We start from the raw sequence: 24,579 nt of genomic DNA on the forward strand, positions 1-24,579 counted from the left end.
CGTGTTTCCGCCATAGTCGGGGTGTTACAGAAAAATGGTATCAAGAGCCAAGGTTATAGAGAATTTTTGCTATAACCTACGTATTTTCAAAATGAGTCGAATATTTCTTAAACAATTAAGTTGATCATAAAGTATTCTTGTTTTACTTATGCATAGCCTGATGAACTATGCCTAATTAAAAATTTAATATGGAATGATCGAAATGGTCGTTTAAGGAATATTCAAAAAGGAGTCTTTTGAAAATAAAGCTTTAAAACGATTCTTGGTGCAAAAGATACATAACCAAATCCAATGTTTGCATTACTTATTAGAACCCTTAGTTAATACCCCCACTGGGCTAGCATTACTTTGCCTATTTAGACATAATGCACAAGTTAAATTCTAGTCATTTCGTTGATTCTAAATGGTCGTGTGAGTCATGAGTGTCGAGTTGGTCGTTGATAGTCTCACTAATTATTGTTGGGTACGTCGGTGGTGGATGTTCATAACGTTGTTCGGTTGTCAAGCTTGTGAGTCGTAGGTCGAACTGGTTGGTTGTTGTCAAATGATTAAGGTCGTCTCGTGGTCCGTCAAGTCGTCTTGCTGTCCGCAAATGGTCACATGGGTCGTCAATGGTCAAGTCGGTTGTAAATGGTCGTCTAAGCGTCAAGTGGAGTCGTCATCTTATGCTTTATGTGACTTGTGTAGGAATATCATGTCGCAAAGGAGTGAAGCCTCAAGAAACTCCAATCAAGTAAGGGATATTTATGCATTCGTGGACATGGTCAGGGAGAGGCGACAAGAACAAGAAGAAATAGAGGAGACGGAGCCCACGATGGACTCCCAACAGCCCCCACAACGAGAGGAGGAGGAGGAGTCCGAGCCCACGGAAGACCCATCAAATGGCGGTGGTGCTAGAAGCGTTGCTTCTAGCCAACCGGTACGTCGTTTGCCTACTCCAACATGGCCACCATCAGCCCCTAGAGTTCCCACACCGCCGAGACAAAATGCCGCCATGAATGTAAGCGATGGACGCTTCCCAGCTCACGACCCATACTTCCATCCGCGCCTCCCCCGCGATCATCCTTATCACCTTGGGCCAAGACTAGGAGAAAACCCCCATCGTCCCGTCTATGGAATACCCCCTCCACCTCCCATGGGTATGACTCGGGAGGAAAGGGAACGAGTGTGGGACATAGCCGATGGACTAAGGGATGCCCGAGTGAGGGTTCGACATCAAGAAGTCATGATGGAAAGAACCTTGGGAGCAATGAGGCGAATGGGAGAAGATACCGACATGGTAATAGATGGAGTGCGCCGGATTTATGAAGTGATATTCATAATGGGATGTATTCTTGCAGCGGTGTGTTCAATTGTGGTAGTTCTTGTGCTTAGGAAATGACCCTAAGAATGTTTTGTTCATGAACTTATTCGGTAGACAATTATTTGTACTTTGTTGTGATTTCCTTGAACTTGTTGTGATTGTGTGACTATGATCACTTGTTTGTGGGCTTATGGAAATTTTGTAAACTGATATTGGATCATTGGAATGGAAGCTTGATGCCTTTTTGCTTTTATATGATGTGTTAATCTATATGTGTTATGGTTATACTTGTTACAAAGTGAAAAGTTACAGCAGGAAATCAGTTCTGACCACTTTTGGTAAAACGGCCATATCTGGAGTTCTATTTGGTCTTTTGACCTGATTCCAATTGGAGATGAAACCTAACTCATGGGGCTACATTTTATATTTTATGAGTTTTTCCCAGTTCGTCCATCTAGGGTTACATTTTCGAGCTCCAAGTTCGTATACAGATTCTGGAAAAATCTGTCAAAAGGCCCAAAAACAAGATTGACATACTTTAAGCTTACCCAACCACTTGTAATTCATAATGATAAGTAGGTTGTGAGTAAAGGAAGGAAAATGAATTTAGAAATATATAGGTATACCTATGCATACAAACGTGGCCTTATTACACTAAGTAACCTAAACGAACACGTGTGAGATCGAAAGTTGTGAGTCGGGTCCATGTCACATAATCCTTTATACAAATGACTAAACTATGTTCTCCTTTGTAGAGACATGGCACCACGAAGGACCGTTGAAGAAACAAGCGCTGAGGCTAGACGTCAAGAGGAAGAAGCTCAACGAAGGGCTAAGTTGGCGACTCTCATATCTCAACAAATCAATGCTGCCATGCCAAACATTGCCACTCAAATCGCTGAGAACGTGACTGCTACCATCAACTTGGCAAGAAGGCAAGAAGGTGGAGGAAACGCCACTGACCGAAATGCTTACAAGACTTTTACGTCTTGCAACCCCAAAGAGTTCTATGGGACGGAGGGTCCCGTTGGGTTACTTACTTGGTTTCAAAGCATGGAGGTTGTCCTAAACATCATTGATTGTGCGCCAGCCGACCGCGCCAAGTTTGCGGCAAGTAAGCTCCAAGGGAGGGGACTCACATGGTGGAACCTCCAAGTCACCACGAGGGGTGCCGCCACGATGAATGCTTTGACCTGGGAGCAGCTCAAAGAGGAATTGAAAAGGGAGTATTGCCCTAGACCTGCCGTCCAAAAGTTAGAAATTGAGTTTTGGAACCATGCCATGAAAGGAATGGAGTTAGAGACATATGCGATTCGTTTTCACGAGTTGTGTGTGCTGGTACCTGATATGGTGACTACTGAGGCCAAGAAAGTTGAGAGGTACATTTACGGATTGGTACCGGAAGTAAGATTGATGGTCACGGCAGCAAACCCCACCACACTGGAAGAAGCAATAAGTTTGTCAACAAGATTGGTTAATGACTTGGTTAGGACAGGGAAATACTCGCGAGGTGAGTCAAGTTCAAGGCAAGGAGGAGGAAGCCGATTTGGTGATCGTAAGGGGAATGGGCCTGATAAAAGGCAAAAGATTGTAAGGAATTATGGAATCACCGATGGTGCGGCACAAAGATGTAACCGATGTGGCAACACCCATCAGGGGGAATTTAGGCAATGCTCGATTTGCCGCTCATTTGGACACCTTGCTGCCACTTGCCGTAGAGGAACAAGAGTTGGAGGAAACCGGGGAACTTGTCATGAATGTGGAAGCACGGAGCATTGGAGGAATGCTTGTCCTAGGTTGGGACGAGCTCAAGGCAATCGAGGGAATGGAAATGGAAACCGTGGCAACTATAGGAATGTTGGAAATCGTGGGAACCAAGCGAACCGAGGCAATAATGGGAATCAAGTGAACCGAGGTAATGGAGGAAATCAAGCAAACAATGGGAATCAAGGAATCAATGCCAACCAGAATCGTGGGAATCAAGGAGGGCAAGCTAGAGGTCGCGTGTATGCGATGGGTGCGAATGAGGCACGTGATGACCCAAATGTCATCGTAGGTACGTTTCCATTAAATAATGTTTATGCCTCTATGCTATTTGATTCTGGAGCCGAAAGAAGTTTTATTTCTTTTGAATTTAAGGAAATGATTGGTAAGAAAACTAGTGAGCTTGATGAAACTTACTATATCGAATATGCTAATGGAAACGAGTATAGGACTAAGGAAATTATTTTTGATTGTATGTTAACTTTAGACGAGAAAGATTATAGTATAGACTTGATTCCCATTGAGATAGGAAGTTTTGATGTGATAATAGGAATGGATTGGTTGTCTAAGATGCGTGCTGAAATACTTTGCCATGAAAAGGTCATTAAAATTCCCTTAGATAATGATGAGGTGCTTATAATACAAGGCCATAGGACGGGAATCCAACCCAAGATAGTGTCATCTATGAAAGTAAGGAAATATTTACGTAAAGAATATCTCACATACTTGGCACAAGTAGTGGATAAGCAAGTAAAAAGTAAGGATCCCCATAAGGTCATGGTGGTTAGGGACTTTCTAGATGTGTTCCCTGACGAACTGCCTGGACTTCCACCCACGAGGCAGGTGGAGTTTACAATTGATTTAGTTCCCGGGGCAGCCCCCGTAGCTAAAGCACCGTACAGGTTAGCGCCCTCCGAAATGCGAGAACTTTCTGAGCAATTGCAAGAATTGCTTGATAAAGGTTTAATCCAACCTAGTTCTTCGCCATGGGGTGCTCCAATTCTTTTTGTCAAAAAGAAGGATGGATCTCTGAGGATGTGCATAGACTATAGGGAGTTGAATAAGCTGACGATCAAGAATAGGTATCCGCTGCCACGAATAGACGATTTGTTCGATCAACTTCAAGAAGCGTCACATTTCTCAAAAATCGATCTTAGGTCCGGCTATCATCAGTTGAGGGTACGAGAAGAAGATGTACCTAAAACGGCTTTTAGAACGCGCTATGGGCATTACGAGTTTCTGGTGATGCCATTTGGTCTCACAAATGCGCCTGCTGTTTTCATGGATCTAATGAACCGAATTTGTAGGCCATACTTGGACAAATTCGTCATAGTATTCATTGACGATATTTTGATATATTCTCGTAGTAAGGATGAACATGAGAAGCATTTAAGAATAATATTGCAATTACTTAGAGACGAGAAGTTGTATGCTAAGTTCTCTAAGTGTGAATTTTGGCTCCGCCAAGTTCAATTCCTTGGACACCTTGTAGACGAAGAAGGAATTCATGTCGATCCGTCTAAGATAGAGGCGATTAAGAAGTGGGAGGCACCAAGGACGCCAACGGAAGTGCGTAGCTTCCTAGGATTGGCAGGTTATTATCGAAGATTCATCCAAGGATTCTCTAAAATTGCGGTACCTCTGACCCAATTGACCCAAAAATCAAGAGAATTCATATGGGGTGAAGAACAAGAGCAAGCGTTCCAAACGCTTAAGAATATGTTGTGTGAAGCACCCATACTAGCGTTGCCGGATGGAATGGAAGGATTTGTAGTATATTGTGATGCGTCGAATAAAGGACTTGGATGCGTGCTTATGCAAAGAGACAAGGTCATTGCCTACGCGTCTAGACAATTGAAGCCACATGAGAAAAATTATTCGACACACGATCTGGAGTTAGGAGCCGTGGTATTCGCCTTGAAGATATGGCGACATTATCTCTATGGCACTAAGTGCACCATATTCACCGACCACAAAAGCTTGCAACACATCTTTGATCAAAAGATGTTGAATATGAGGCAAAGGAGATGGATGGAGCTGCTAAATGACTATGAATGTGAAATCAAGTACCATCCGGGGAAGGCAAACGTCGTTGCCGATGCACTCAGTAGGAAGGTGAATACTAAGGTGCCAAGGGCAAGAATCGGCCACTTACAAGTGAGAATGTCTCTGAGAGATCGTTTCTTAGAAGACCAAGCAAAGGCCTTTGAAGGGAAGAACATTAAGGATGAAGCATTGTGCGGTATGGAAATGAGGTTTGACAAGGATGATGAAGGAATCTTATACTTCAAAGGAAGAGCTGGGGTACTAAAGGTAAATGGTTTAAGGGATGTACTTATGAATGAGGCTCACAATACGAAATATTCAATTCATCCAGGCGCGGATAAGATATATCAAGGCCTAAGAAGGGATTTTTGGTGGCCTGGAATGAAAGGAGACGTAGCCCGATATGTGAGCCGATGCATGACTTGTGCGATGGTCAAAGCTGAGCACCAAAAGCCATCTGGTCTTTTAAAGCAGCCAGAGATTCCCGAATGGAAGTGAGAGCAAATAGCAATGGACCTAGTGACAAAATTACCTCGAACAAAGAAATGTCATGATGCTATATGGGTGATTGTTGATCGTCTTACGAAATCAGCCCATTTCATTCCCATCAAAGAAGATTGGAACACCGAGCGTTTAGCTCGCTTGTACGTCGAGAAGATTGTAACACTACATGGCGTGCCTTTGTCCATAATATCCGATCGGGATGGTAGATTCACCTCACGTTTTTGGGGTCACGTGCAAGAGGCAATGGGCACAACACTAGCATTAAGCACGGCTTACCACCCTCAAACGGATGGACAAAGTGAGCGAACAATACAAACGTTGGAGGATATGTTAAGAGCATGTGCATTAGAATTTAGTGGAAGTTGGGTTGAGCACTTGCCTTATGCTGAATTTACATACAATAACAGCTATCACTCTAGCATACAATGTGCACCGTTTGAAGCTTTGTATGGACGCAAGTGTAGATCTCCTATGTGTTGGATAGAGACGGGCGAAAGGAGTCTAGCTACCGTTGATTTTGTCCAAGAAACAACGGATAAGGTAGCTATCATTAAAGAAAAGTTTAAAGCCGCCAGAGATCGGCAAAAGAGTTATGCGGATCAAAGAAGGAAGCCCCTAGAATTTGAAGTTGGCAACAAAGTGCTCCTAAAGGTGTCGCCATGGAAAGGAACCGTGAGATTTGGTAAGAGAGGAAAGTTGAGTCCTCGATACATTGGGCCATTTGAAATTGTGGCTAGGATAGGCCCCGTGGCCTATAAGTTGAAGTTACCCCAAGAATTGGGAGATGTCCATGACACTTTCCATGTGTCAAATTTGAAGAAATGCGTGGCGGATGATTCGAAAGTAGTTCCACTCGAGGAACTACGAGTGGAAGATAAGCTCCAATTTCGCGAGGAGCCAATAGAAGTTCTTGACCGCGATGAGAAGCGCCTTAAGAGAAGCAAAATCCCTATCGTTAAGGTTAGATGGGATACGAAACGCGGACCCGAATTTACATGGGAACGTGAGGACTTCATACGTGAGAAATATCCACACTTACTCCCTAAGCAAACTCAAATTCCGGGACGGAATTCTTCTAAGGGGGTAAGGATGTAACAACCGTACTTTTTAATATTATATATGTGCTAGTTAGGTTGTCTACGTTCCCGCAAGCCATAGTTATACTTGAAGCTAGTAGGTAATGCCCCAAATTAGTAATCTAAATCTAATGATATGTATAAGAATTTCCTAATGAAAATACCTCGGAACAAAAATTTTTAGAGGTGATCAATCGATACGATAATAATAACTTAAGACTCCCAAATTGAGATACCAATCAAAATTCCTATGGAATGCCCAACAAATCAAAAATAAAGCCAAATCAAGAGGATATGATCATGATAAATAAAATTTTCAACTAAAAATATAATTGGAAGTATTATGTACGTAAAAACGTCGAAAACTTAATAAGTAAGCATATAAGCTTAAAAATTAATACAAATTTACAACCAATGACCTATGTAACCAACTAAAAATACAAAAATATATCCATACACATAAATATACATGACTTATACACATATGTACATATTCCTAACTAAAACAACCAAATACTTACATTTAACTAACTAAACACTTACAAAACAAATACAAATTTACATACACTTACACTTATACTTATACAACAATTTTTATAAAAATAAAAAGCCAAAAACCCTTCATTTCCCCCCTTGATGCCGGCCCCCCTTACCCCTCTCACACTCCATTTTGAATTCACATAACACTCATTTCTCACTCTTGAAACTCACACAAAACACACTCCTCACATTTTACACACACTAGTCATTATTCACTCTCCAAAAACTCTTCTCCCTCTCTCTTTGTCCCTCTCATTTCGGCCAGCCCTAGAGCAAAAGAAAAACAAAGTAAAACTCATCTAAACACTTGTTAATAATAAGGGTTTAGGATAGGTTAAGCAAGGGTTTGATTAAGCTAAGGATTAAGGGTCATATTAAGGTTGATACAAGGGTTATTTGGAGCTTCTTGGGTCACGAATTTTCTGCCATATTTCCTCTTCAAAAAGTGTTCTTCAAGGGTATATATCTTCATCTCTTTATTAGATTAATCTTATTCTTGTTCATGTTAAAAAGGTTTTATCAAAAGTCCATGTTTTCTTTTGAATATACACTTGATGAGGGCAAAGTTGATAGGATCTTTCTTTCCATGCTCATGCATGTTAAATCCATGAAGAAAGATCCAAGGATTCAACTAGTTAAAGACCCAAAAGTGTAGTTATATATTATATAGCTTTTGATATGATTTTTCCTTTGAAAGATGGTTATATTCATACATATTATGAAGGTAATATTTCTGGAAATATTTATAAAATATAGATTTTATTGATAAAGTGTTGGATCTATGAAAGTTAGCATCAAAAGGTGGATATGTGTTGATTAGTTGTAAAGTAACTTTTTATAAAAAGATGAACATATTTTATATAATATTATGTATATATTTCTGGAAAATTTCATAAAAATACATTTTTTATGTTGATGGATTTTGTTGGATAAAGATTTGTTGTTAAAAATGATGAGATGATTACATGCATGCTAGATTTAAGAAAGTTGGATTGTTGTTTGGATTATGAGATGAAGCTAGGCTTGTCATAAGTGAAAAATGTGTTAATATCAAGGTTAATATTCTGGAAAAATTATGGTAATGACAAAAATATGATTATGGAACCAAACAAGGGAAAATAGGCTTGAAATCGAAATCCGAAAGCTTGTTAAAATGCATTTTGAGCACACACATGCACCATAACTTTATGACCCTGAAAATGTGATGAACATACTGGAAATATGACATATTAAAAGTATAAAACTCAAGTCATTTGATGCATGGCAAGAATAAGCTCAAAAATCGTCTTTTCGGGTCAGATAATCACTAACCGAAAGCACTAAATTGCACATATCACACCACCACCACCATCACGAATTGAACCACCAAAATATGATGAACTTACTGTGAATGTTGAATTTAGGATGAAAATCCATTTTGAAGTACCTTAATAGCCTAAGAAATGAGGCTAAAATCACTATTTCGGTAAACGGTTTTCAATTATAAAATCCTCAATTTAAGCAAGACACAAGAGAGATTGAATTGATATGAATTTGTGTTGATATAAGTTTCCAAAAAGGCCTGGAATTTTTGGACTAAAACTCTTGTGGTGATTTGTAAGAATTTCTATGATTTAATGAATTAAAATGGTAATTAAAAGATATATAAATTAATTTATAAATTATATAAACCATGAATCTGATCAAGCCACTTAATCAATGATAAAGGTGACCAAAAACTACTGGGGAAAAATAACTACAAGCAAGGGAACAAGAACTATACAATTTAAAAGTAAATTATTATGTAAAAGTCACTAATTAATCATTATTATTAAATAAATAGAAATAAGGCACAAATAAATATAAGAATCACAATGTTACAAATAAAAAGGCTTGAAAATCAGTAGATAATCCATCTATAATTATCTATGAATTTTATAGATAATTTAAGGACTTAAAAATAATTATAAGGAATTATTTGATTAATAAACCAATAAAATAAGTAAATAATGAATTTAATAATATTAAATTAAATAAATAATTATAAATCAGTAAGATATATCAATATTAATATTATGAGAACACAAATGTCAAATATGGTTATTGAACAAAGTATGCGACGGAAAATATATATAAAACAAAGTTAAATTACCGAAATTCCAATAACCGAACAAAAATCGTATGAATGACCTTTACTACCAAATGTCTTCCAACAAAATGAGGTGAACAACATAATGTACTTGAATTCCATAATTTAAACAACAACCAAAGTTGGGCAAGTCTACTAGCATACATCTCATGATCTAGTTTACTAGTCATGCGACACACACTTACGTTGTGCATATTTCGAATACCATGGTTTAGGCTTGCTTGAGGAAAGACACCACTAGCCGGAGATCTCACTTGTGATCAGCCCTCTTTTACTCTCAATTCAAGTGAGTCATAGCCCCCTTTCAAACTATTTTATGTGATTTAACTATCGGGGTGAAAAGCATGACATATAAGCTAAAATGCTTTTATTATTACATATACATGAAATGATTCTTGATACTATGATTATGAGATGACATTGTTACGTATGTTCATTATGATAAATGATTTATATGATGAGCTTGAGTTCTGTCAAACCGCTTTTTTCGATTCACTACTATTTACTCCGATTATGGAGGCCTGTAGTTAGTTAGTTGCGCAACTAGGTTTCGTCCACCCACCCATTTGTGTAACGGTGGAAGGTTGGTTGCCTTTGTGACAACCTCCACTTCCAGTCCGACCACGGGTGTTCTAGCTACCTTACTGAGGTCGTCTCCATGGCACGACCCCTTTTATATTATTATTATTACGGCACTTGATTGACAGCTCGTGCAAGATTTATTTATTTATTACTGGACTTTGAAAAAAAATGATAGTAGTAGTGGCTCAAGCATTTACTCATCTAAGTTAATTGAATTATACCCTTGTGGTTATATGATAATGATTTTATTACGATTGATTATAGTAAGTGGAACATACGCTTTTTAAATGGTATATTGGAGGTATACTTGGAAATTCTGGTGACTCTCAAAATTTTGATTATGATGTATATATATATATATATACTTTATGTTGTTAGTTAAAAACCTATGAACTCACTCAACTCTCGTAGTTGACACTTCTTCTTCTTCATGCTTTTCAGGTTAAAGATTTAGGTGCGTAGCTTGGACCGCCCCTTTCGGACCCTAACGCTTGTTTGGTTGAACAAGTATTGCAAACATTTAATCATTTTAATTATGAATTTGGTTGTGTAATGGATTTGGACGTCATCTTTAATTTGTAATCTTTTAGATTTTGAATGCCATTTGAAAACTTGTGTTGATGTTTTATATTTAAATCTTTTGTACCATGTCGTTCTGTGGCATCTCGTGTTTCCGCCGTAGTCGGGGTGTTACAATAAACCCTTAGGGGAGGGGATTTATTTACTAGAAAAATAGATTTTTAAAGATATGGGCAAATCTCTAAATATGGGATACACTACCAACCATGAAAAAGGTAGAGCCCCTACCATCATTCCACAAAGACCATAATTGGTAAAACAGGTGGGTTGGGTAACATTTGGTTACTAAATGCTTTCATCTTTCTTAATCCTTATCATTTACAATTTCTGGAATCCAGTTAATAAGATTTTTCTAAATGCGTGCACGAAAGATCAATGATAAATACGAGTAAATGCTTTAGTTTGTATTTTAATTGGATATCCTATAGCTTGACTAAGATTGAACAAATGGGCTTCCAATAAATTAGAACCTCACAAACTAAGGAGAAAATGTTTATCACAGATACTAATTAAAACTATTTTGACCGTTTTTGGCTTTTGCATATATAAGAGCCCCATATTCACTAACCCCTTTAGAGAAATATAGCGTTGTAATTATAGTCTTTAGACTTCGCTTTATGATATGACACACGTATATGTATTCATCATCTTTTTTCCCTTTTATCTTGCCACTATAATTGAAATTGATTGCCCATTTATGGATCCATTTCCCAACTTATCCTCCTTTCCAGTTTCTGCATCATGTCTCTCAATGAAGAATGCCGGCTGTTTTGGTTCTGGTAGATGCATATTTTCATTTGTAAGCATAGAGATAACTTCACACATGGTCGATCTATCCGCAGCACTATCTTGAACACATAAAAGACCCACATGAATGCATGTCATTACTTCCTTGGGAGTGCTTGAATCTTTGAGTATTGGATCCATCAACTCCAAACCTCGGCCTTTGTTCTATAATTCCCATGCCTAAACCAATATAAACATTAGAGATTAAAGCTAACGTGTGACAATGTGGAAAATCGTTCTTAAATGGGATTAACTTACGTGTCCAAGAAGATTGAGAGGGTGTTCCACGTCATAACTCCCATGATTCATTTTGCTGCTTACGATCTCAATCAACAACACACCAAAACCAAATACGTCTATCTTGGTTGAAATGGTGCCATCTATCAAATACTCTGGAGGCATATAACCACTGGATATCAAATAAAGAGTTAGCCTATATGTGTTTGTAATCTTATTGACTCATGAAAAGTTATAATTCACCGTGTTCCAACGACTCTACTTGTATTTGCTTCAGATTCATTGATCCCAAATAACTTAGTCATGCCAAAATCTGATATTTTTGGCTTTAAGTAGTCATCTAGCAAGACGTTACTGGCTTTGAGATCTCTATGAATTACCCTCAGCCTTGAAACTTATGTAGATATAGAAGTCCCTGAGCAATTCCATCAATGATTATAAAACGACTGTTCCAATTCAGTAACCCTTTCTTTCTTGGATCTGTTAACCAATGAGTAGCAGGAATTATAACAGAATCAAGTAAATATACAGAATATATCCAATGTTAGGTCTTACCAAATAGAAAGAAATCCAAGCTATTATTAGGCATGTACTCATATACAATAATTTTCTCTTGTTTTTCAATGCAACACCCTATAAGCCTCACAAGATTAACGTGCTGAAGTTTGGCAATGGGTTCAGTTTCATTCTTGAACTCCTTTACTCCTTGTGCAGAGCTTCTTGAAAGTCGTTTCACCGCAACCTCTTGCCCATCCGCTAATTTTCCCTGTGAAATCCATGTTGTCCCTAATCGTTTGATTCACAAAGATGAACGAGAGAAAAGTTACTGAAATAATAATCGTATATTGATAGATATGAATTTTTGTACAGACACTTCTATATATAATAATTACACAAACCATCGTGACTCTTCACTAATAGTCACGCCTATTCTAATGTTACTGCCATCGTGTCTGTTTGCCAACAGTCACGACCCTTCACAAGTAATAACCGCCATTCGGTTATTATCTATCGTATTGACAAACTAAAACCCTATATTTACATGACACATAAGTATAGTATTAACCGAGCAATGATTCGGGATTATGGTCCACATTCTCCCCCTTAATCTCGATCGTTGCTTCATCCTAGATCTTAAACCCCGAGCATCTGTCGCATAGTGACAAACTTCAACCTTGGTAGTGCTTTAGTCAATATATCAGCCCTTTGTAATTCGCCACTAACGTGTTCTACATTGATGTGTCCATTCTCTACACATTCACGAATGAAATGGTAACGAATGTCGATATGCTTACTTCTTCCATGAAATATTGGGTTCTTGACGAGTGTTATTGCTGAAATGTTATCAACGTTTAGTGTTATTCTTTCCTCTTTCCAGTCTGTTATTTCACTAAGTAGCCGCTTTAACCATAAAGCTTGACATGCTGCTCCAGTAGCCGCCATGAATTCTGATTCACATGATGAGAGTGCTACTGTTGGTTGCTTCTGGGTGCACCAGGTAATAGGGGATTCTCCAAAGTAGAATACTATTCCAGTAGTTCCTTTTCCTTGATCAGTATTGATTCCATAACTACTATCGCTATAACCTGTAATCTTGCAGCCGCCATCCTTTTTGTATATAATACCATGCTCCTTGGTTCCTTTGATGTATCGGATTACTTGCTTTATCGCCTTCAGATGGTGATCCTTTGGTTCTTGCATAAATCTGCTGAGTAATCCAACTGAGTAACTTAGATCTGGTCTAGTGTGTAGTAGATACCTTAGACATCCAATTAAACTTCTGTAATAAGTTGCATCAACTGGTTTTCCATCTTCCGCCTTGACCAACTTTGTTCCTGGATCCATAGGTATCTTGGTGTCATTACTTTCCATCATACTAGCATCCTTTAAGATCTTGTTGATGTAACCCGTCTGCTTGATTGTAATCTCTCCCCCTGTCTGGGTAACTTCTATCCCGAGGTAATAAGCCAGCAATCCTAGATCACTCATCTCAAACTTGTCTTCCATCTGGTATTTGAACAGGTCTATTTCCTTCCTTGGAGTGCCCATGATTATCAAGTCATCAACATAAACTCCAACTATCAGTGTGGAAGTCTTACTTCTCTTTGTGTAGATCGCTTGTTCGAGATTACACTTCTTGAAGTCCAATGACTTTAAGGTTTGATCAAGCTTCGTATTCCAAGCTCTTGGTGCTTGCCTTAAACCATATAGTGCCTTCGAGAGCTTGTAAACTTTCCCTGAACTTCCCGGTTTTACGAAACCTTCAGGTTGTGTAACGTAGACTTCTTCTTGTAATTCCCCATGTAAAAATGTTGATTTGACATCCAAATGATGTACTTGCCATCCATGGTGTGCTGACAGTGCTAAAATCAAACGAACTGTCTCAATGCGTGCAACTGGTGCAAATACTTCGTCGAAGTCTATTCCGTGCTTCTGCACGTAGCCTTTTGCTACAAGCCTTGCTTTGTATTTGATGATAATTCCTTTTGCATCCCTCTTGGTCTTGAAAACCCATTTGAGTCTTATTGCCTCATGATTCGCAGGTAAAGTAATAAGAGTCCATGTGTTATTCCTATTAATTGAATCCAGTTTTGCTTCCATGGCCTCAATCCATTTCTTATCTGTCGATGCTTCCCTGTAGTTACGTGGTTCCTCTTCCGTAAGTAGCAAACTTTCAGGTTCAACTACACGTGCATTTGCATATACTGCATTCAAATCTTTGAAACCCCGTGCTGGTGTATCATCAAATCTTTCTTCCAAGTTCCCAAATGAACTAGTAGTAGCATATTCCTCCTCAGAGTATGGGTTGTAAGTATATGTAGGTGGGGTAACTGGAGTGTTTGGAGCAGTAGTTTGTTCCTGTTCCTGATTAGCATCTTCATTGCTTTCCGAATTGACCGATGTAGTATTTTCATCGCCTATTCCTCGTACCACAAAACTTGTCCATCCTGAGTTTTGTGTAATTGGTTCCTCTCTACTGTTATCCCAATTCCATGGTTTGGTTTCCATAAACTTAACATCCCTACTTACATGCTTCCTTTTCTTTTCCGGATCATACAATCTATATGCTTTTGATCCTTCCTCTACACCTAAGTAAATCATGGGTACGCTTCTATCATCCAACTTCTGTAAGTGAGGTATCGTTACCTTAGCATAAGCTGTGCACCCAAATATCCTTAGTTTTTCCAGATTTGGTTTTCTGTTGTAGAGTGCCTTGTATGGAGTCTTATCCACCAGGGCTCTTGTAGGGACCCTGTTTAGTATGTAGACGGCGTGTCTGACTACTTTCGCCCAAAAGTTTAGTGGCAACTTCATTGCCTTCATCATACTTCTAGTTGTAGATAACACTGTTCTGTTTCTCCTTTCCACGACTCCGTCTTGTTGTGGTGAGTAAGGTGCTGTTAACTGTCGTGCTATTCCATTCTCCTTGCAGTACTTGGTGAATTCATTAGATGTGAACTCACCTCCTCTATCTGTTCTCAGCATCCTTAATTTTGTCCTCAATTCCGTTTCAATATGTTTGTCTAAATTCCTTGAAAGTATCAAATGCTTGATCTTTCGATGTCAGGAAGTAGGCCCACATGAAACCTGTACAGTCGTCCACTAACAAGAAAATATATTGCTCCGGAGTGTGTGGTTGGGCTTATAGGGCCACAGAGGTCTCCATATACTAAATTCAAAGGGTTCTTTGATCTAAATTTGGCTTGATTTTGGAATGGAGTCCTACTATGTTTTCCTAATAGGCAGGCATCACAAATCTGTCCTGCGTGATCAATCTTAGGTATTCCTTCCACTAGATTCTTTCTTGTCATGTTCTTGATGTCCTCAAAGTTTAGATGACCTAATCTAGCGTGCCACAACCATGCTTGGCTATCTATATTCGCTAGGAGACATATGGGTGTACCTATCTTTAGTTTGATGTTGTAAAGTCTATTCCTTGATCTCTCAATCTTCATCAGCAGCCTCTTATTTTTGTCATGTAAAGTCTGCTTGTTTCCTTCCATGACCACTTTACACCCTATCTCTGTGAGTTGTCCTAGACTCAGTATGTTGCTCTTAAGGTTTGGAATGTAGTATACTTCCGAAATAATCTTCTGTTCGTGATTCCTACATCCTAACAAAACAGAGCCTTTTCCTTTTATCTCTACATACGATCCATCTCCAAAACGAACACGTCCTGTTATCTTATCATCAATATCTCTGAAGTGACTCTTAGTTCCCATCATGTGGTTGCTAGAATCATTGTCTAAATACCAGATGCTTTCATCTGTTGTAGCATACTTTTCGGGTTGAAATTGTCCTTCATTTAACAGTACCTCTTCGTGCTCAGTTTTGTGTGTTGCCATTAACAATGATGGCTCTTCGTCTTCTTGGATAAGATTCGATTGTTCCTGCGTTGTCGACAGTTGATTGGAGTCTCTCCTATAATGTCCAAATTTTCTACATCTGTGACATTGTACTTTGCTCATATCCCTCATTTGCTTATTCCACTTTGTGTTTGTTCTCGCCTTGTGAGTTGAGCCTTCCTCTTTCGAGTCGTTTCTATTTCTATTGTTTTGCCAGTTTCCTCGTGAAGAGTTTGATCTAAACACGTCCACGATTGTCGAATCGCCTTCCTCTTCCAGAGTGTTCGCCTTGTGCGAATAATAAGTTTTCCTGGCTGTTTCCACGTCCGCCTTTCTTGAGTCTAATTTTTTCCTCACACGCTTTTAGTTTTCCAATGATCTCGTCGAACGTCACTTCGTCTAGATCAGAGTTTTGTTCTATGGATGCCACTATTTGGATAAACCTATCTGGCATGGAATCTAAAAGTTTCCGTACTAATAATGGTTGATCCAAGGTTTTTCCTAGTTTTTTTGCCTTAGTGGCATAATCATTTAACTTAGCGGTAAAAGGCATCTAACGTGTCGTCCTCCCTCATTTGGAGTGTTTGAAATCCAATCATCAACGATTGTAAACATGCCTTCTGCACTTTATCTTCTCCGACATGTCTCTTTTTTAACGCCTCCCAGGCTTCCTTCGCAGCTTTACACCCCGCAACTTGCAGTATCACATCTTCGGTCAATGCTTGGTATAAAAAGGCAATCGTTGTCTTATCCCTTTTCTCATCAGGTACCGCATCTTCCTTAGGTTCTATCATCTCCCATAATCCATTGGCTTCAAGTATAACTTTGATTTGAATGGCCCAAACGGTATAATTTGTTTCTTTCAAAACGGGGCATTGATAATAGAGATTGGTACAACGGGTTTTTTGTTACTAAGGCGCTATTAGGATTTTCTCCAGACATGGTTTCTATTCTAATAATCTTCACTTCTAAAAATTGGGGCTTTCCTAATAGTATGAAAATAAATTTATACACTACTAAATTAGAAATCAAAAGATTCATTTCTACCCAGTGTTGTGGATATCCGAAAATAATTCCTTTTATAGAACCGTTGTTGAGAGAAGCGTCCTTCCCTTGTCGATCCGATAAAAGTATTGTAAAGCCCAAATTTGTAGATTTTCCTTAAGAAGATCTGATCCAAATATCAGCCCAAGTAATAATTCCTTGTCGGCACAAATAAATATTAATCTGCTTGTTTTTTTTGATAAAAGCCCAAAGTCAATTGTTCCTTTTGTGTCAGATCTCACGTACGCCGCTTCCCACAAAAGTGATTTCCTTTTTGTGTCGTCTTCTTCACACGACCGCTCCCAACAAAAAGTAATTCCCCCAAAATCAATTAAATCTCTAAATTGTTTCCTGGTAATAGATTTGGGTTTATGGAAATCCTTCAATCTGCGCGCTTCCTCTTCTTCTTCTTCTTCTTCTTCTTCTTCTTCAAGAGTATGATGATTGAAGTTGGTTTGTTTCGTTCCTTCAATTTGGTTTTCCTCTATTCAAGAGTATGATTGAAGTGGGTTAATCTTTCCTCCAATCGGTTTTTCCTCTTTTTCAAGAGTATGATTGAAGTTCCGTCGGTTGTAATTTGTTCCGGTTGTGCACCACCGTGTTCCGACGTATTCCGATTATATATCAAGTAAGTTATTATTTTCTCTTCTTCCTGTAACCGTCCACCACCACCGTAGAATTTCCGGTTGATGTTGTTTTTCTTTTTTTTTTTTTAATTCCGGTCACAGTGTTTAGAATCAAACAACCTAATTGCTCTGATGCCAATTGTTGTCCCTAATCGTTTGATTCACAAAGATGAACGAGAGAAAAGTTACTGAAATAATAATCGTATATTGATAGATATGAATTTTTGTGCAGACACTTCTATATATAATAATTACACAAACCATCGTGACTCTTCACTAATAGTCACGCCTATTCTACTGTTACTGCCATCGTGTCTGTTTGCCAACAGTCACGACCCTTCACAAGTAATAACCGCCATTCAGTTATTATCTATCGTATTGACACACTAAACCCCTATATTTACATAACACATAAGTATAGTATTAACCGAGCAAGGATTCGGGATTATGGTCCACAATCCATCTACATTAGTTATTTGTTTACCAGTGAAAACATGCATTTTAGAAAGTTGCTTACAATGTCTTTGAAATTTTACCTTATAAACTGCTCCAAAGCCACCCTCTCCTAACTTATTAGTGCTTGAAAAACCGTTTGTGGCAGATGAGATGCTTTGAAAGGTGAAATAATGCAGCTCAGTATTCATTTTCTTATCTGTTCGGACATAATTGTAGAAGTGTCTCAGCTGATGCAGCAACAACTTTTGGATTTTCTTGCCTTTCCCTAATTTGGTTAGAAGGTTAACATGTCAGCTTTTGATGTCAACTTTCCACAAGACATATATGAACTAAGGGTGGATGGCATGGCCGCATGAGTGTGTAACCAAACTGTGGTACACCCCATGATGCCCGATTTTAGCTAGGAAACCACACCGAGACCGGCCGCCGTGGATTTCAGGGTGGTCTGTGTGACCACACCGTCCACTCGAATATTCAGAAGTTATTGAAACAGTCTATTGTAGCATTAGTATGTAAAATGTAAATACAGCATAAACGATAGGTTGATCGTGTTGGAAAATATGTAGGATACCAAACAGCTTATGGCGTAAATGAGTTACAGTAAAATGGAATGAAAATTACAAACAAATACAAAATCAGAAACACGAATAAACAAAAATAGATGCGCAGAAAGTTGGCTGACGCCCGTGTTGTATACCCCCATTCCCTTAACACAGAAACTTGTATTATAAGCTGAACAGAAAACCAAGTGTCTAAAACCTATATGATGAGTTAGGTGTTACAACTCAAAACTGTAATGGGTCAGCAAATGGGCTGTTACAGAAGTTTAAACAAATCTTCTGACCCACATGGAAACACACATATCCCCATATTACTCAGGTATGAGTATGACCTAAATAGGAGACATACCCAAATACTAGACAGACCCAATGAACCATTTGAGTATTTGACAGACAGAGGGCAGATTTACCATTGATGGATATATTGCTGATTTAACCCCATAGTAGAACGAGACTGGAAATTGGGTCCACCTTAGCTCTATTTTGGACATATCATAGTTCGTTACGGAGCCCTTTGGTTCACCTTGAGTTCATTAAATTACTCAAGCTTAAGTCTCTATTCATACTTAATTCTTCTGGGTTAGGGTTTAGTCACTCATGGATGAATGAAAGTTGTCTCCTGTTCAAGTATTACAGGAACTCTATTGTTATTGTTTGTTTCACTTTGATAATTATAACATTGTGTGTTTTTTTTGGTATAATAGGGTAGAAGATACCCCCGGTTAGCTTGTATTACACCAAAAACAATTAGAGTTCAGGCGATATGACTCAAATACCATATCGACTATACACAAGGATTTAACGTTGTGCAACAACCAGCACCAAAAGAAAAAAACAAAGGCAGACAAAGCCACTACCAAAACCTCATCTAGACCCTATGTACATACAAAACAATACATAAACGCCTAGTCAACACTATTTGTCCTTCAGCAAAGACAAAGATTATCCTCCATTATAACATTGTTTGCTTCTTATTAGGAACTATTATATATTTTTCTGGAAGTAAGTAGTTGTTATTGATACCTCTAACATGCAGCTTCTTGTATACCAAATAAACATGATAGCCATATAAGTGGAGCTAAAGATCCAATCACGACGACTATCCATATCCACTTCTTCTTCTTCTTTCCTCCATATGAAATCTTTCCTGCGTATGAAAATAAGTAGATGTTTTTCATATAAGCACTCTTTGATGCTCTTAGCCTTCACAAAGAAAAGATTATAAAGTTGCCTGAATATTTGTTGAACTATAAAGGTAAAAAAATTGCTCACCTTCATACACAAATGCGGAAATATTCAGTGTCTCGGTCAGCTTCTGCTGGATTGTATATCCTTTTAGCATAAGTCTTGCAGCCCGTACCTTGTTTGGTTGCAGAAGAGTAGGCTGTGCAAGAGCAGTTGTTCCAGCATATCCTCTAGCAATCGTATGAAGTCATGTTATAGCTTTCAACATATTCATACTCATCCACATATATCTCTTTATGGTAATCATCCTTCTCAAAGTAAAAATGGTTAAAATCCTTTCTGCATTTTAACTTTTCAAACTCATATTCTGCACAACCAGGGTCATTGATAGAACGACAAGTAACGTCTAGTTTTAGAGTCGAACTTAAAGCTGACCGTTTGGATACATCCGCAACACAGGAAGCCTGGTATAAGATTTTGTTAAATATGTGAATGACTGCTCCGTTTCATTATTAGTATAGTACAGATGGGCATCTGAACCAGAAGATTGCATATTCGTGTTTTCAAATTGACCATTCCTCCATGGTCCACTCTTCCACCGGAGGTTCCCTCGCCTTAAGTAGACTAGTTGGCCTGTGCCGTTGGGGTCTACTGATAATGTAAAAGACCCACGCACGGGTAAATTTTCTTCAGCCCAAGAAGAGAGGGACCATTCATGACCACTTTTGAGATTAGTTCCGAGTTTCATCCCAGGTAGAAGCGTGTCTGCTGGGTAATCAAAGCTTTGCCATAAAACCTGCTTAACAGACCCATCTGGAAACTTTTCTTGCATTACCAAATTTCCAGAATCTAACAGTTTTAGCACTCACATTACGTATTGTTACTGGAGTAGGGTTGAAGAGATCGACAACAGTACCTCCACTAGTTGAAATGCTCAGCTTTCCATGGACATCTATCACGAGTTTTCCGTAAGTATCTTTAACAGGATTGTTTCTATTTGCTACCCAAACTGGAAGAGTTTCAGAATATTCTAAACTCCTTTTATCATAAAATATCCCCAAATAGGGGCTTATGTTAGTCCCTACGCTAAAGAACTTCAAAGTGAAGACCTTGTTTGATGAAATTAGTTCGTCCCAGTCCTTGAGTGGTTGACCTTGTTAAAAGGTATCTGTTTCCGAGTAACAAGGATTGCTGAAGAAAAGGCAAGATGTGATGATGATGAATATACATCTTTTAAGCATTGTTTCAAGTTAAAAGTTGGACATAGAAATGATTCTGGTTATTGGAATTCTTGGATGATTACATTTTTTTTTACTCAAAGTTCTACTGCTGTATTATGTTAGACATAGTCAAAGTCAATGTTCTACAAATCAAAGTCAATACAGAAATAGACATCCTTTTCATGTTGATTTTATAAGCGGGCCACATTGATGACCCAAAAATAGGGTCGAGATTATTTCATTATAAGATAAAAAATCAAAGAAGGAACCTTCTCCACCTTTTGGCTTAATTTTCGCGGTTGTCACCTAAGACATGACACATATCAATAGCTAAGATATATTAGCCTATTATTTATTTATTTTTTAAAACGGTAAATTTGGATTACTAACGGACCACTGGAGTATCATCGTGCTACTATGGTATGGTATCACCCGATAATATGATCACCCGATAATATGATCACTAGATAATGTTAAATAATCAAAGTAGTGATGATTGAGTTGAATACAAAATAGAATGACGTCATTAAGAGTCTTAAGGAATCCACATACTCGATCTAATTTATTGTTAAATAACCAAAGTAGTGATAATGTTAAGGAAGTAAAGTAAACCCAGAAAAATCAAATGATGCCTGAAAATATCAAAATAAAAATACTTGTCTTCCTTCTGCCGTTCAAAAAAATAAATACTTGTTTTCCTGCAGTTGTCGACATTAAGCCGGCAATACAACGGGACCTGCTTTTTTTTCTTTTTGATCTTTCTTTACATATAAGAGATCATCAAGAAGGTGACACAATGATAAAACATAATCCATCCACGAAATCCAAAAATATACAATCAAAATATGGTTTATTTGGCTTATTATAGCTTAATTTGTATTTTGAGTTTTTACAATGCAACTAACAACAATACATTGACTGAAACATACTTAAAGCTTCATTCTTCAAACTTGGAAATATTATATTTAGCACACATCATGTAACTTGCTCAATGGACGATAGGACGCAATCAAGTCGAGCCACAGGTACACAGACCAAAGGATTTGCTCTACGAATAGTTAATCCGTATCCTTCCTTCATGTCAACGCTAGTAAGATTTCCATCTTTTCCAGCCTTCCAATCAAAACACTGAATCATAATACCGAGGGATGTATGTATCAAGTGCAATGCCACTGAAATCCCTGGACACATCCTCCTCCCACTTCCAAATGGAGTCATCTGAAAATGTTGTCCTCTAACATCCACTTGGCTTTCTTCAAATCTTTCGGGCCTGAATTCAAGAGGGTTTTCCCAAGAACCCGGATCTCTGCCAAGGGCCCACGTGTTTACATAGATAGTAGTGTTTGCCGCGATATGGTAACCTGCCACTATACAATCTTCTGTTGATCGTCTTGGAATCAATGGAGCAGGTGGGTGGAGACGGAATGATTCCTTGACAATTGCTTGGAGGTAAGGAAGGTTGGGAATGTCTGATTCTTGCAATAGTCTGTTTTTTCCAACTACCCGATTGATTTCTTCTTTTGCTTTCTCCATGATATGCGGACGATTGATGAGCTCTGCTAATGCCCATTCTGTTGTAGCTGCTGCGGAGTCTGTTCCTGCAATAACTATATCCAAAATGAATGCTTTTATGTTCTCTCGGGTCAACTTTATCTCCATACTCTCATCTTCCGCAATATCAAGTAAAATACTGAGAATGTCTGTTGTTTCTCCCCTGCCATCCTTTCTTGCGTCTTCATGTTCCTTCATGATCTTCTCAATCAATGCATCAAATCTTTCATGCACATCCTTCAGTTTTTTTCCAAACCCCTGCAAGTCTAAAACCTTGAAAAACCAAATGTAGTCTGCGAGATCAAAGTTACCCATGAACACAGTTATATCGGTCATAAGTTTTCTCACTTCTCCTGCATCTCCATATACATCAGAGTATCTTTCGCTCATGAGCGTTCTTGATACTACATTGTTGGTAAGCATCATCAGTTGTGCTTGAAGATCTACGGCCTTTCCCATTTTGGCATACTGATAAACAGATTTTATGAAATGATTAATCTCATATTGTCTAACTGGATATTGCAACTCAACTGTTGTGCTACTCAAGAGCTGTTTTATAACTATTTTCTTCATGAACTTCCAGTATGATCCATAAGGACCAAAAGCAAAGTCTTTTGATCCGTAAGTTAAGTAAGCTATGGCCGAGTTTTGGGGTCGACCCAAAATGGCATGTTCGTTTGTTTTCAAGAACTCTTTCACCGTTTCTGGTGAAGAAACAACAACGCAAGGTACAGAGCCAAGAAAGACACGAAAAACAGGCCCATATTTTAGAGAAAGCTTGTGAAGAGCTTCGTGTGGGCTCGGAGCAAAGAGGTGCAAGTGTCCAATGATAGGAAGGCGAACAGGGCTTGGTGGCGGAGGAAAATTAGATTTAGGACGAGTATATCTAATGAAGAATACACAAAACAAGACGCTGGAGGTCACACTTATGAGTAAGAGGGAGATACAAGTCTGGAAATCAGCCATGCTTGCTCTGGTGAAGTTTTTGAAATATTAATATTCTCTCAAACATGAAAGCTGATAAATGTTCATTTGCTCAAACAAGAAAAGCGCTGCTCCAATTTATAAGAAATGAAATCTCCTTGCTAATTCTAATAAAAAACAATACTCTAATTAATCGAATAATGCATGAAAATGTAATAAACTTTGATCATCTGATTATTGTGTATATCCAATTCTAAAAGCTTCTATTGTGTATATTGAACTCTTTTAACTTTATTTCAACTCAAAACTTTTATTGAATTCTCATTTAATCAGTTAAGCAAGCACTCTATATACATGTTATTTCAGCAAAGTTAAAATCCTTGCTTTTCATATCAAAATTATCCACTTTTTGATATTATTAATTTTTGCAACAGAACTACATTTAATCTTCAAAATCACTTATGTAACTATGTAAGTGATACGAACCCATCCCATAATAGGCTCGCATCATGTCATAAGTTAGGTGTAGAACTCACTCCCAAAAGCTAGCTCAAAGGAGGGGGGAAACCTAGGCTTATAAACCATCAACCAATCTTATACTTGGCCGATATATCAGTAACTCAACCCTTATCATGCACACTTATATAAGAAACTCCCTAATTAACAATACAATTAATCACATACGAACCATAGAAGGGAAAGATGTATTATTACCTTAGTCTTCTAAATTTTTAGATTATGAGCTCCCAAAGCTCACTTGAAAAAATTGGAGGTTGGAATTTAATTTCTTTACAATGAATGAACCATAGAAGGGAAAGATGTATTATTACCTTTACAATGAATGAACCCAAGGAATACACTTGTCATACATGTGTGTGTGTATATGATGAGATAGAGACAAAATCTTAAGCAGGGTCACCAATGACTTCCAAATTAGTTAATTTTAATCCCTATACATTCTTGGCTTTTTTTCATTTACTAATGGGGCTACGATGTGATAGCATTGCAATGGTTTAGAAAGTATATTTGTTTGTGCAATGTAATGGGTAGTATCCGGAAAAAAAACAGGTGTTTGTTCACCTGTGACGGATGAACACCGTGGCCAGCAAATGGTTATTGTAG

General features: G+C 38.2%; 1 protein-coding gene and 1 pseudogene across 1 annotated transcript; both read right to left on the bottom strand.

Annotated features, from left to right (window-relative positions):
• Window positions 1-11,178: 11,178 nt before the first annotated feature.
• Window positions 11,179-21,003, bottom strand: LOC122608905 (annotated as a pseudogene).
• An 812-nt stretch (window positions 21,004-21,815) lies between these two features.
• LOC122607551 (cytochrome P450 93A2-like) lies at window positions 21,816-24,243 on the bottom strand. The gene is made up of 2 exons (XM_043780544.1): window positions 24,172-24,243; window positions 21,816-23,506 (listed from the first exon to the last, which is right to left on the bottom strand). The coding sequence occupies exon 2, from the start codon at window positions 23,497-23,499 to the stop codon at window positions 21,958-21,960; it is 1,542 nt and encodes a 513-aa protein (XP_043636479.1). The 5' UTR covers window positions 23,500-23,506; window positions 24,172-24,243; the 3' UTR covers window positions 21,816-21,957.
• Between the last annotated feature and the right edge of the window lie 336 nt (window positions 24,244-24,579).

Source organism: Erigeron canadensis, chromosome 7, assembly GCF_010389155.1.
Source record: "Erigeron canadensis isolate Cc75 chromosome 7, C_canadensis_v1, whole genome shotgun sequence".
Classification (NCBI taxonomy): domain Eukaryota; kingdom Viridiplantae; phylum Streptophyta; class Magnoliopsida; order Asterales; family Asteraceae; genus Erigeron; species Erigeron canadensis.

What these genes read in the sequence shown, in the direction of transcription:
- LOC122607551 (XM_043780544.1), bottom strand. Translation starts at nt 23,499, where the DNA reads ATGGCTGATTTCCAGACTTGTATCTCCCTCTTACTCATAAGTGTGACC.